The sequence below is a fragment of the Nylanderia fulva genome, unplaced genomic scaffold, assembly GCF_048542155.1.
Source record: "Nylanderia fulva isolate GAGA-0341 unplaced genomic scaffold, ASM4854215v1 Scaffold4, whole genome shotgun sequence".
In the NCBI taxonomy this organism is placed as follows: Eukaryota; Metazoa; Arthropoda; class Insecta; order Hymenoptera; family Formicidae; genus Nylanderia; species Nylanderia fulva.
In genome coordinates, this window is record NW_028190476.1 from 8,067,274 (window position 1) to 8,082,447 (window position 15,174).

A 15,174-nucleotide genomic window follows, 5' to 3' on the forward strand; every position below is an offset into this window, starting at 1 on the left:
CGAAAAAAATTTTACTAAAATAATGATGTAATATCTAATAATATTCTCATCACACATTCGATATTTTTATCTTAATAATATTTTAAATTTTATAATATAAATAATTATCTCAACAATCCTTAATATATTGTTATACTAATAATTTTTTTATATTCTTGTAGTTTTGTTACGTAAGGGTGTGTATATATATATAATATATATATATATATATATATATATATATATATATATATATTTATACACACGTATAGATATATACATGTGTGTATGTGTATGCGTGTGTGCGCAAACATATATTTAGATTAATTCACGTAAAAAAATTAAAAACAAGTCAATATATGTAATTCAAAATATAGATAGTTCATTTATCATTTAACAAATATAAATAGGTATATATATATATATATATATATATATATATATATAATTTAAATTTATACATTTATATTTTTATTTTATGTCTAAGAATAAAATTTATAGTAATATTATATGGCTATCTTCTTGTGAACATAGGCAATAATATATAGTTCAATTACATAGCAAGTTCGCAAAAAAATGAAAAACTTGATGCATGCAGTCATAAATATTTGTAAATACAATGGAAATGAATAGTAATACATCTAAATCAATAATAATTGAACAGTAAAATAAATCACACAAATAAAGTACATACAATATAAAAAAATTATTTATATGAAGTATATCCACCCCTGCAAAGCTGCAATTTTTTTTATTTTAAATTGTTTCACCAGAAGAAAAATCTGCCAAAATACTCTCTCTGTCTTTTGATTTGCATGTTGCGAATTGATATATGGCTTTTAATTTTATCATAACTCCGCTTTATGAAAATCGAATATATATAAATAAAGATTTGCACTATGAAATTAATATCTTCTTTATATAATAAACAAAACAAATATAAAATTAATATTCAGAAATTAATAAGAACAATATTCTCTTACATTTGTGTTTCATAATAATATTTATTTACCTTTTCTATGTAAAAACTGTGAAAATGTGTAAAGTTTTTTATTTTATCAAATATATCTGTTTCGGCCTTCATTTTTTCAACGTATTTGTTTATTTCCTAAAATGTATTAGTTTTTAAACATCATAAATAAATAACGTTGATGTAACATTATTAAAATTATTTTAAACATTAAATAATAATTATTAATATCGCATTATCATCACATTTTGTATACATATTTAAACATGTAAAATTTTTACCTGAGTTAGATTTTCGGAATATACGTTATTAATAACAATAATTAATGCTGCAATTATATCAACCTCCCTACAAACAAAAAAAAACAGATGTATATATAACACATAATTAATTTTTGTACACAATATTTATAAAGATATGTCACATTACTTTGGTTTTATTTCGTTAAAATGATCTAATATATATTTCAGTATAGTTGGATTCTTTGCATGTTTCGTAATAATATGTAAGAAACTGTTAAAAGAATTTGAATATTTCTGTGCTGTAGAAATGTTTTGTTTAAATGTTGAATACACTTTGATGAGATTAATATTTTCGGGGCAAGCCAAGTATTCCAAGACTTTAGTGTCAGCTTTATTCACTCCTATATCAAACACTGATTGCCAAGTGGACTTGCTTTTGGTAATCATCAAACCTTTACAATATGTCCATTCCTTCCACCATGGCAAAAGTCTACAATAAAAAAAAATTAAATTTTCTTATTAAAGATTAGCATCTGCATCTGGTGATCAAATTATTTGAACATTATAAGCGATATCTGTAAGAAAATTTGATTAAGAAAGGCTAAAAATATGTAACAATATTTACTTGCGTTTTGAAGGATTTTGGAGATGTCGTGTTAATTTCCTGTTGGCTTCTTTCTTACAAGTAATGTCATCAAAAAGACATGCCCATTTCGCAGCTTCTTGTCGTAAACACTTTCTAAGTTTGTTTGTATCATTATATTCTTCATATCTGATTTTTTCAAGTACATTCTTCAATATATCTCTTATTGTTCCCTAAAAATTGTTAAATAATTATTTTTCTGTTCAATTAATATTTTTGCACCCGCATTAAGCCCAAGTGTGACGTTTGGGCAAATGTTCCTGGATTATAAATTACATCCCCTAATATGTTGCATTCGCGGGACGATTTCAATAATCACTCGGACCGCGCGACACAATTTGAGCCCTCACCAAAAATTTGATTAAATTTGTGCAAAATGTTTATAATTATAAATCATTGACAAAGATTTTTAAGAACCCGGCTATATATCCAAAAACAATGTTATATATGTCAATAACATTAGTAGTAGTGATAATCATACACTTTAGGGCCTGTTCTTCACGTGAGTGATTATTCAAACTGGATTTATTTGTACATTTATTTGTGACATATTTAATAATGTGTAAAAGTTTATCGTTGCGGTATATATTTTACTGAGTATTTCAACTTTTTGTAGTAAAGGAGAGTACATATGCAAATATTTGAAATATAACACTTTCATTGAAATTTATTAATATTTACCGTACAGTACATATAGGTAAACTTCTCAATGTTTTCTTCCAACACTATAAAAGCACTGGACAAATATTCCAGAGCTTTAAACATAGGATACCAAGCAATATAATCTCTTTCTCGTTGCATATAATTTATGATATCCCAGAATACATGTGAATCGAGTTGGCCTCCTATCATTAAATGAAATGCATCATCGATAATTTGAGCACGATTAAGAACATGAATTTTCGTGTAATTATCAGAGTTTAGAAAATATGAAATTTTTTGCCAATTCCATTTCTCATAGTTAACGCGATAATATCCTGTCAAATAGTAAATAAATTTTATAAATATTTATTATTTTGAATAATTTTATCATTGTAATGTATTTATTTTCAAACATTTTGGTTTCATACTTTTGTTTATATAAATTATAAATTAAAAACGTATTAAAAACTTAATACATATAGATAAATAAATATAAATAAATATAAATATACATGTAGAAAATTAATTAGAAATAAGAAATAAAAATTGTGCAAGATATTGTTGTATAGCATAAAATAAAATTGATTCTAGTTGTTCATAAATTATGTAATAATTATTTTAGATTAGTAAGTAAAGTTTCTGTAACGTGTAACTTTACGAAAATTGTATGTTTTACTTGTTCTAATTATTATACTAATTTGACAAATATAATTAACTTTTATAATTTTAAAGTTATTAGAATAAAATATTTGCAAAAATATAACTTCAAAATTGATTAATATTATAATAGAAAACACCGATGTATACTTTAATTATATATAATAATACAGAGTATTACATAAAAAATATTTTAAAACTATTATAGTTATATTTTTATAGGACAATGAATAAAATAGATAAAAATATAAAATATTGTCAATTATGTGTATGTACAATAAAGACGAGAAATAAGTCATAATAAGTTCATTGGTCGATATCATTAAATGAAATGCATCATCGACTTACCAATTTGTTGTAGATTGAATATCATCCAACCAGTTTCTTCATATCTTAATGATAATTTCAAATCCTTTTTTGTGCATACCTTATGATGAGTAAAATTGTTAAAATCGGAAAACGTTTGCGTAGTAAAAGTTACAAAAACGCAATAAACGCTTAATGTGTCGGTATATTGTATCGATACATTTACTTCGGTCACAATATCCGTATTATTAATTTTATAACTTTGTATTATTTTTATAATGGGACAATGCTTTTCCATATACCACCTATTGATTATATCCATAGCACTATGTTCTTTTACAGCAGTAACAATTTCATCCAGAAAATGACCCATACTTCGCCTAAATTTACATAGTATGTAAAATATATAGAAGAAAAAATATGTTAAAATTGTCTGTATAACGTTATTAGTGTAAACAATTTTAATATATAATATAAAGTAAAATATAAAATTGCATTTCTATTTATATATTTATATATCTTATATTTATATTATAGTAATAAAGAATATAACAATTTTAAATAAAATTTAAATAAAATTTAATAATTTTGTTAAGTTATTTAGCCATTAGCATAATATAAATGTTATTTGAGCAAAGTATTGAGAGAATTATAAAATAATTAAAAGATAGATAAAACATATGAGAAATGACAAAACAAAAATAATATAAAGAAGATCGATTTACGAAAGACGAAAATAAAAATAGAGAAGTAATGGAAAAAAGATATGTCTTAGATATTCAAAAACCTATTAAATATAAGATTAAAAAACATATGTAGCATAAAATGCAATTAAACAAAAAAAATTATAAACATTATAGATGATATAGAGAATTGAAGAAAATAATAAAATAAAAATAATTTATAAATTTTTATCAAAAATGACAAATCGTGAAACAAAGATAAACAAAACAACATTAAATATAACAAAGATCGAGAATCTATTGCTGTGAGATCTCACAGCAATAGATTCTCTATCTTTGTTATTTACAATAAAAGCGATCTAGCCATATCATTCATTAAATACAACATTATGAAATAGTGACAACAATAAAACAACAAATTCTTTCTACAAAAGCAGTTTCGTAGTAAGAATAATAAAATTAAATATAATAGTTTTACACAATTTTATTTTTTTTATTATATTTTTTATTATATTACTTACTTGCTAAATACATAGTGTGTGCGAACGGTTTTCCAAAATATTTCTTCGGTGAAAGCGTGTAGCATCATGCGCAGTATAAAAGGTGCTACAATTTACATCAAAATTATGAATTAGATATATAATAATATAAATATATAATTATTTTAAAGTTTATATGTAAACATAATGATTTTAAAAAGAAAAATTATATTTTATATGTACACAAGATAGTAATCGCGCGAAACAGTAAAATAAAATTTTTTGTTAATTCTTACGAAGATAGGAAAACATTAAAGGACCATTCAATTTTTTCTACCTACATATCCGCGGTTATTACCGTACACTTTATCTATATAAATACACACACACACACACAAAATATATAGAGGAGCAAAAGTTCCGGAACGGCAAAATATCTCAGAAAATATTGATTTAATAAAAAAATATTTTAAACAAAAAGAGTAGGACTTGAAAAAACTATTCGATGATATTATGACTCTTTGACTTCGAGATGACCTTGAATAGCACGGTCAATGTCAACATTAAAAGTTTAATTGGAATCCTCTATTTTGTATTACATATTCTTATAGTTAATGTTGAGACCTAACTAAAACACTATAATAAAACATTTTTTCATTAAGTACTTTTCGAATTATAAAGGTTTGAAGTTGACAATATTTCGACAAAACGTAAAATATATTTTGCAAAATATTCAGTTTTCAGTAATTATACTTAAATACTTTGATGCATAGAATATATACATACATATACACAAATTATTTCATTTCAAATATCCCTAAACAATGATTTCTTGAATAATTTTTTTAAAGAAAAACGTTTTAAGTAAAAGTTGTATGATTGTTGCATGAGTGTTATAATTTCTAAAGAAAAACAAACGAACGCTACTGACTTTTTCCTAAGGGCCAATTTTTGTCATTTAAAAATTACTATTTTTTAAATAAGTCTACCTTAATTTTTTATAAATCGATTTCTCGCATTATTCATTATCAAAACAATAAATTGTAAGAATAAGATAATTATAAAAAGAATGTTATATGATATTTTAAACCTTTAATACGTTATTTTATATAAACGTAAATATACTATCTCAAGAAATATTCATATTTTTACAATTTTATCTCAATAATTTTGTACATACATGTAAAATAATGAGAAATGTCGATATTTTCGATAAAAACAATATAGTTTTTAAGGAAAACTATGAAGCTTCTAGTTGCAAATTACATACAAATATCTGTATTGTTTGTGTTTGTGTATTTGTGTGTGTGTAAATATACTTTAAATATTAATTAAATAATATACATAAATACGTATGCACGTACATATGTGTGTGAGTATGTGTGTGTGTGTATGTATACGTGTACATTTATAAAATTTTAATAATATATTATTATATTATATAATTTGTAATATATTATTACAATCCAAATAAAAAGTTAATTATCTTATAATTTTTACATATTTTTATAATATTTATATTTAAAAATTTACGTGGAATTTGTAAAAATATAATATTAATATTGAATAATATTATTTACGAAATGCTTATGTATATCTTAAATATACATACATATATATATATATATATATATATATGTAATAATGCAAAATATAAAGTACACAAAACATTTTAAAACTATTATAGTTATTGTATAATGAATCTCAGATTTTTATAGAACAATGAATGAAAATAAATAAAAATATAAAATAATGTAAATTATGTGTGTGTAAAATGATGATGAGAAATAAGTCTTAATAGGCAATCCATTAGTCGATATTTACCAATTTGTTGTATATTGAATATCATCCAACCATTTTCTTTAAATGGTAATGATAATTCAAAATCCCGTGACTCTCTTATAGATTGACATAGCAAATGATGAGTAAAATTGTTAAAATCGGGAAACTCTTGCGTAGTAAAAGTTACAGGAATACAGCGATTTTTTAATAAGTCGATATATTGTATCCATACTTTTGTTTGGCTTATAGGATTCCTATAATTTCGTACTACTTTAACAATAGGACAATGCTTTTCCGAAGCCCAATTATCCATACTACCTATATCTACTAATGGATTTATTCTTGAAGCAGTTTGTCTCATATGTTCCACAAAGTCTATATAATGTACGCTAAATTCACAAAGTATATAAAATATATTAAAATATATTAAATATAATATGTAAAATATATTAAAGAACATTACAAACATGTTAATATTGTCTGTATAATGTTAATATTATAAAAAATTTTAATAAATACTAAGAAATAAAATATAAAATTGGACTTCTATATTTGTATATTTATATTATCTTATATTCTGATAATAAAAAAGATGACAATTTTAAATAAAATTTAATAATTTTATTTAATTTTTTTAAGCATTATTAGCATTAAAGCAGATTATATTTGAATAAAGTATTGAGAGAGTATAAAATGATTAAAAGAAGAAATAAAATAAATAAAAAGTTGAAGACATAACAAATATAAGAAAAATAATATAATGGAGATCGTTTTACGGGAGAAGAAAATAAAAACATAAAAAGTAATGGAAAAGAGGTATAAGTGTTGTATATTTAAAAACCTGTTAAATAAAATTAGAAGGCAAATGTAGCACAAAATGCAATTAAAAAAACAGATATTATAAAAATTATAGATGATATAAGGAAATAAAGGAAATAAAAAGAATAAAAATAATTTTTAAAATAATTTAAAAAAATAACAAATCATATAACAAAAATAAACAACAATGAAAAAGTATATTAACAAGTGATAACGATGAAACAACAATTTCTTCTTACAGAAACGTTTTTCATAGGAAAAGTAATGAAATTAAAAAGCATTCTAATAGAAGATCTAGAAAAATAGCGGAATAGCGGAACACTAATTGTAAGAAAAAAACATTATGAAATAAAGTCAGAAGAAACCAAAGGAAATAAAGGACATCATATAAAACTTCTATTATACAATATTTACGTTGTACAATTTTATACTTTTTATATTATATTCTATATTGTATTACTTACTTGAGATGTATATATCTCCTTATGCCTTTCTGAAATATTTCTTCTGTGAGGACGTGTTGCATCATGCGCAGTATAAAGGGTGCTACGATTTACATCAAAATTATGAATTAGATATATTATAAATATATATTTACTTTAATGGTTACTTGTAAACATAACGATTTTTTAAGGAAAATTATATATTGTATATGTATATGTCCCAGTGAGAAATGATTGATCGAATCGTCATCGATTCGACATCCGTTCGACTAATTTGACATTGATTCGACAACGAATCGACATCGATTTGACCATCATTTCTCACTGAGGTATACAGCGTAATAATTGCGTAAAAGTGAAATGTTTTTTATTGCCGCACCGTTTATCATTTTATTTATAGCAAATCTTTGAAGAACCATTTAATTAATTCCCTCTATCTACATATGTGCGGCTATTACCGGACATTTTGTGCATGCGTGTGTGTATGTGTGTGTGTGGGTGTGTGTACTTTTATAAAAATAATATTTAATTAAAATCCAATAAAGAATTAATTATCTTTTAACTTTACACATATTTTAAAATATTAATAATTGAAAATTTACGAGGATTATTTTATTATATTTCGTATACCTCTGATAGAATTTGGAATTTCTGATAAACTGTTAACTTTTGAAGTAGAAGGCCACATATAATAACTATCCAAATTAAAAGAGTAATGTTGATTTTGAACAACAAATAAATTTATTATTTGATAATCAGGATAAATCTATAGAAAAAAATTATTAATATATCAATATACCCGTTCTTAAAATACTTGAATTAAAAACAAATATTAATATTATTAACGTTATTTCATTTTTAAAACGTAACACTCATTTTGCAGAGCGCACATTAAAATAAATATAATATAATCTAAAATTTAGTATTAATATAATTAGCAAACATTACATATTTTTTAAATTATTGTCTCATGATATTATATTGCAGGCTTATTGTTAACAAATTTTTGAAAATAAATATTATGTGTACTAGCTTTTGATTATTTTATTTCATTTAAGATTTTATCAAAATTTAATAATATCTAATAAAATGGTGTTAAAAATTAAAAATTGTTTTAAAAGTTAAACAATAATTTTATGTATGTAAATATGTGAAAAAAATATTTTTCAAAAAACAGTTGTTTATTTTATATAATGCTAAATGTTTTTAAGACGATTCACAAAGAGTGCGTATATGTAGATTATGTAAAAAGGGTTTGATTTAGGAAAATCTTGCAATATAAATGCTTAAGTATTATATCATTTGCAAGAAGTTGGGAGCGAGATAGCATTGAAAATATTTAGAATAACCTTATTGACAGTATACGTTGCAAGCAATGTAGTAAAACCTTTTTTAAACCAAAAATCCGACACAAGTGGATTGCTCATCATGTTATTAAACCATTCCTGTGTAACTTTACGTCCTACTGATTGAGTTACTTCGATTTTGTTAGCAATAGGATATACATTTTTATTGTAGATAATATCTGTTTCCCTGAAAGTTATATTTAAATGTTAAGAATGAGAACTTTTATAGAAAATACTACTTTATTTTTGTTAGATTAATTTAATTTAATTGCTAGATGTACAATTTACAAACTCGTAAGTACAATGTAGCAAATCAGTATTGTAAATCGTACAAAATAATATTCTATTTTTTAATTTACAATATAAAACAACGATAAATTTCTGTTAATGATGAATGTGAATATCGTTGACAAAAAACTATAGTTTGAAATAAATAAAAAAATGTCATTTCTTTTATAGCTTTATTGCAGTTTTAATACCTACCTTAAATACAATTTAGCATACATACTCTACCCTTTATATACGTATTAAAACGATAAACTTTAATAAAATTAGTAATTAGCTCTGTTAAATTAATAATTGTAAACAAAGAAGGGCTATAAGAGCTATTAAACATAACAAAGTTGTCAGTTGATATTAAAAAATATAAAAAACTTCATTTGAACGGAGCGAGAAATAAATAAGAAGTGATCATTTATTCGCATTTTAACGAAATAATATATACATAAGAAATACACATTAGAGCGAACGTTTCGGCTGACATTTCGAGCCTTCCTCAGCGCAATACAAATATTATATAAATTGAAATGTAATATTGAACATTAAAAACGGCAATTAAAGATGTCAAGATAATAAAAAGTCAGTTTTTTGTCTCATTACATATGTTTCTAAACAAGTCATCGCGTGTGACAAGTGCAAATTTTTGATACATACTGAGATCGAGCGACAGTGCCATGTAATCACTATGTGTATAGGCCTCCTAATTTATTGGTCAAGGGAGATATCTTGATTGAATCGTCATATTAAAATGTTGTTAGACATTAAATGGAGATTCAAATAAAATTGGCGATTATTTTATAGAAGTTACAAGTATCAGATACGAAATCTTATAGACACAGTTTTTTCCAAAAACAAAAGTTTACTAAAGACAGAACGTTTTTACCGTCTCAACTCTCAATCCCAAATGAACAATATTACAATCAATATTACATTTCAATTTATATAATATTTGTATTGCGCTGAGGAAGGTTCGAAATGTCAGCCGAAACGTTCGCTCTAATGTGTATTTCTTATGTATATATTATTTCGTTAAAATGCGAATAAATGATCACTTCTTATTTATTTCTCACTCCATTCAAATGAAGTTTTTTATATTTTTTAATATCAACTGACAACTTTGTTATGGTAAACTTTAACTTTGTAGAATAATACGGATTCTAAAATTGTTGTTTTTGTAATTCCTTATTTTGAACGTTTACAGAAACAAAAGACATGCATGTTTTTAAATTCTATAATTTTACATACAAATATAATTTTATTATTAATGTAAGTTGAAGCACTTGTACTCACCTATAAAAAACAAGTCCGAGAACTGTTATGTTTTTGTCAGAGAAATTTGGAATTACAACATGATTCACGTTCCAAATTTTGTCCGAACGTTTCCATGTATGTTGAAAATGCAACGTGATATTTTCAGTTACATTTTTTGCAAATTCCATGTAAAATTGATTTTCAAATCTGCACCACATTTTAATGTTTTGAGTTTTGAAATCAAGAAGGACTAGGTAATTAGACATAACCATTCTTGCATGATGAGTTAACATTACAGGTGTGGTAGTGTAGTGTTTCCATTCCAATTTGTACTTATCTCTTTCCGTATTTCGCAATGGCATATTTGATAAACTCGTGCAGTTGTGACATCCTAAAGAAATGTTAAAGGTTGCTTCTAACGATAAATTATTTGTATGCCAACATGGAAACGCTTGTCGATCGCCTATTATCTGGAAATGCAGAGCACCTATCCAACTACAATTCAAAGAACATAAATTAATGAAACTTTTTTAATAAGCATAAAAATATTGAGAATTAAGAATGTTTAAATGTTATATGCGTCAACACATTATATTTTTTAACTTTATTATATATTATCGTAATAATAAAGGTAAAGATTTACATTTATTAGATTTAAATTCCGCGATTTATACAATAATTTTTGGAATATTTAATACATAAGTGGTATATTAATTAATGTCTTATGTAATTGCATATTGTACACTTTTTAATAAACATGTATTATTTACTTACACAGTTTTGTTTTTCACGTTGAAAATTCTGAAACCATTAGCAGCAAAGCCAAAATATTTTATATTTAAAGTGTAATTGCCAGGTGATAACTTATCCAGAAAGGATATTTTAATTGGGTCTTTTTTAGTATTATATGTCGGTTTATAAACTGTATCTTTATCATTCTCATATTTTTTCAAATTTGTAATTAAAACTATATTTTTAATACATAATTTTTCTGATTGTAAATATATGTGTTGCGTTTTGTCAAGAATGTTTATGCTGATATTGTATTCTCCTTGGAAAATATTTCCTTCAATAAATGAGGTAAGTTTGATATCGTAATGCATTGGTTTTATATTACTTGATGGTCGATAGCACAAAGATTCATTACGAATGAAAGCCGTCACAGCAGTAAAAATTAATCCGCTACTTAATAATAGTTTTAGGAATATCATTATGTCGAAGAAAAGGAATATTTATTTCAGATCTGTAAAACACTGTAGACAAAAGATAAATAAAGAAATTAAATACAGCTTAGATTTTTTAAATGTATAATGTTCTTGTATATAAATAAAAACAAAAACATAAATACAAAAAGTATTAAAATTATTAATTAAAAAATCATTATAATTTGTAAAATATTATATATGGTAAGGAAATAATGTGCAAATTTTTATTCTGCACACTTTTTTAAAATAAAATTATATATATATATATATATATATATATGTATGTATTTTAGTGTTGTGTATATATTGATATATATTGTTCAGTGTTGTATATATATATTGTTGTATATATGTTGTATATGTATTGAAAGCTAATTGTTATATTTTTTATTTTTCTTAATTATATAAATAATCTTCAACATCAAAAATTAATATTTAATTTTTGGTTTTTGTTAAAAATATTTCATTTAATATCTCTCAACAGAACTTAAAAGTTATTTTTAATTTTAAAATACTCTTAAATATTTTTTTTATAAAAAAATAACTACACAGATAAATTGTAGAAAATAGAATGTTAATAATTTAGTTATAAAAGGACAATTAAAAATATCAATTATAAGACTTATTATGTGTTATGTAAATTATAGTATTTTTAAGATTCAGAAATAATTTATTCGTCTATCAAACTTTTGTGGGTCCACGATTATTTCAACATTACAATTTATAAAATATTATAATATCGGCATTATTTGAAATTACCTCTGAATTGAAATTTGAAGATAATTTTGAATAAAACTATTCTATTTATAATAATATGTTGGACATTCTTTAAAATTCCGTTATACTGTACAATTAAATTTTTTTTGTATTTGTAGACAAATATATGTTTTTATATTTTTAACTTATTTTGACTTACCTAATATTATGGAACAGTATGTTAACTACAAAATTATATGGATGAAAATTATATATATTTTAAATTACTGCAGCAAATTAATGCTTTAGCAGTATACAATGGTCGAAGAATATAATTATTCCCACACACTTTATAAGAATTATTATATCTACCACAATACGGTTCAAAAGACCACGAAAGACTGACTGATTCTCTGTACATGTCATCATGATAAATATGATGTGGTAGGTCAACAAAACTTCTGAGGTCGTAATATATATATATATATATATATATATATACTAGCTTTTCGGCCCGCGCGAAGGGTATACACACACACACACACACACACATTATATTTATCATAAGGACATGTACAGCGCAGTCAGTCTTTCGTGGTCTTTCGAATCGTATCGTGGTACATATAATGATTGTAATAAAGTGTATGTGAATAATTATTTTCTTCGAATATTGCATACTGCTAAAGCATTAATTGGCTGCTGATAATTTTTAAAACAATATAGTTTTAATCTATATTATTTTCCAGTTAACATTCTGTTTCGAAATATTGAGTAAGTCAAAATTATTTTTAAACATATATATATATATATATATATATATGTATGTATATATATAATAATTGATACTTAAATAATTCTAACACTAAAGAAAATGCTGTACAAAGAAAGGAGTCGCAAATATTAATTTTCATTAAAAATAATTAATATAAGTAATAATTAATATAAATTTGTAAATAATGCATATTTATTTGTCATATATATATATATATATATACATAACAAATAAATATGCATTATTTACACATTTATATTACTTATTTCGAAAATCATTTTCACAAAAAATATGGTGATATCTCGTAATATACTCGTCGTTTTCGATAATTTTATCATAATAATTATTTTGATTTTATAATTTTAATAATTATTTCAGTTCCTAGTAATTCTATTTATTTTAACATGAATTTAGCATCTATTTTATTTATTTTCACATTATTTTAACATCTATTTATTTTATTCATATTAATTATTTTTAATGAAAATTAATATTCGCGACTCCTTACTTTGTACAGCATTTCCTTTAGTGTTAGAATTATTTAAGTATCAATTAAAGTATTAAATCAGCCACGAATGTCTTTCTAAAAAAGGCATGCAAAGTCGATTATCGCTAATATTGTTGCTGATTTTCCGCGATGTTGATTATGGTTGTCTCGATTAACATTGTATATTATATTAATAACATCAGACAACTGTTATCGTAAAGGTTAAAAATTTGACAGTTGTAAAATAAAAAATAAAATTATTGTCAATAACACGCGCGTAGCGCGCCCTTGTGTTGTCTGCTACATATCAAAAATTCAGAAATTAAAATTATTTACATAATTAAAATTTGGCAAATTCAAATTATGTACGTAATAGACATTCGAGAATTAAAATATAAAATATATTATAAAATATAAAATTAAAATATAACTGTGTAATATAATTTACTGTAGCATTAGTTATACCTGTATTATTTTTTAATAAAAACTATTGAATTGTATTTCTCAAATTCGTATTAGTATTCTACTGTCAATTTACTATACTAACAATAATTTGTTATCATAATTAAACTTGACTAACAAAACTGAATTTGATTTATGAGTCGATACAATTACTTTTACTTGTAACTTCCTATTTATTAAAAAATCTACTTATAAATACTATGTATTATTAATATATATTATTTTGTTTAATCTAACTGAATATAATTATGTACGCAAAGCAAAGTTATATTATTCTTTGATAATAAAATCTCAAAAGTTGCGACGCATGCGTGCAAAAATTATTATTGCAATCAATGCATAAAAAAATATTAATTAATTATGCAATCTATAAAAATTCAATATTTAAATCTTTAACAGAAAATACGAATGAAGAAATAACATTTTCTACAAGAATCTTTTGTGATTAAATATCTACGCTTTCATTAAATTTGCGCGAAACTTCATATCCTATATCAAGAGACACGGTAGTGTCTCGCGACCAGTTAAGGGCGTAGCGGAGACACCGTGTATCTTAACGCGAGTCGGACATTTCAGTCTTTATAATATTTCGAATCCTCAATAATGGCTGAAGCAATCGAGTTTATACTAAACTTAATCGATAGATTGAGTTCGAATTATATAATAAAAGTGTCTTTATTTCTGCTCTACGTGATTTGTAAGCAGAAATATATAAATGCAAAGTCGAAATATGAAAAATTTCTATTAAGAAACGTCCCCGTCATCATTATCATCATTATCATCATTATCATCATCGACCACGCATACATAGTAGTATCGTGCTACACGTATTCACACGTATACAACACATGCGCACACATATATCACACGTACACAACACATGCAAGATGCATGTAGTGGTAATTTTGTCCATCTCGCACGTTTTACAACAGATGGCGATAGTGGCGCTCCGCCATATCGGCAGCGTGCGGAGTTATGTTGGCTAACTCTCTCTCTCTCTCTCTCTCTCTCTCTCTCTCTCTCTCTCTCTC

At 24.0% G+C, this 15,174-nt stretch overlaps 1 protein-coding gene across 1 annotated transcript; it reads right to left on the reverse strand.

The window, feature by feature from the left end:
- Nucleotides 1–570: 570 nt before the first annotated feature.
- LOC114944545 (aminopeptidase N-like) lies at nt 571–11,805 on the reverse strand. The gene is made up of 14 exons (XM_085485907.1): nt 11,296–11,805; nt 10,561–11,016; nt 8,995–9,178; nt 8,276–8,411; nt 7,667–7,748; nt 6,373–6,772; nt 4,644–4,735; nt 3,482–3,819; nt 2,516–2,811; nt 1,817–2,007; nt 1,379–1,681; nt 1,231–1,297; nt 992–1,087; nt 571–838 (listed from the first exon to the last, which is right to left on the reverse strand). Exons 1-14 carry the CDS (start codon nt 11,730–11,732, stop codon nt 746–748), a joined length of 3,171 nt encoding a protein of 1,056 aa, XP_085342033.1. The 5' UTR covers nt 11,733–11,805; the 3' UTR covers nt 571–745.
- Nucleotides 11,806–15,174: the final 3,369 nt, after the last annotated feature.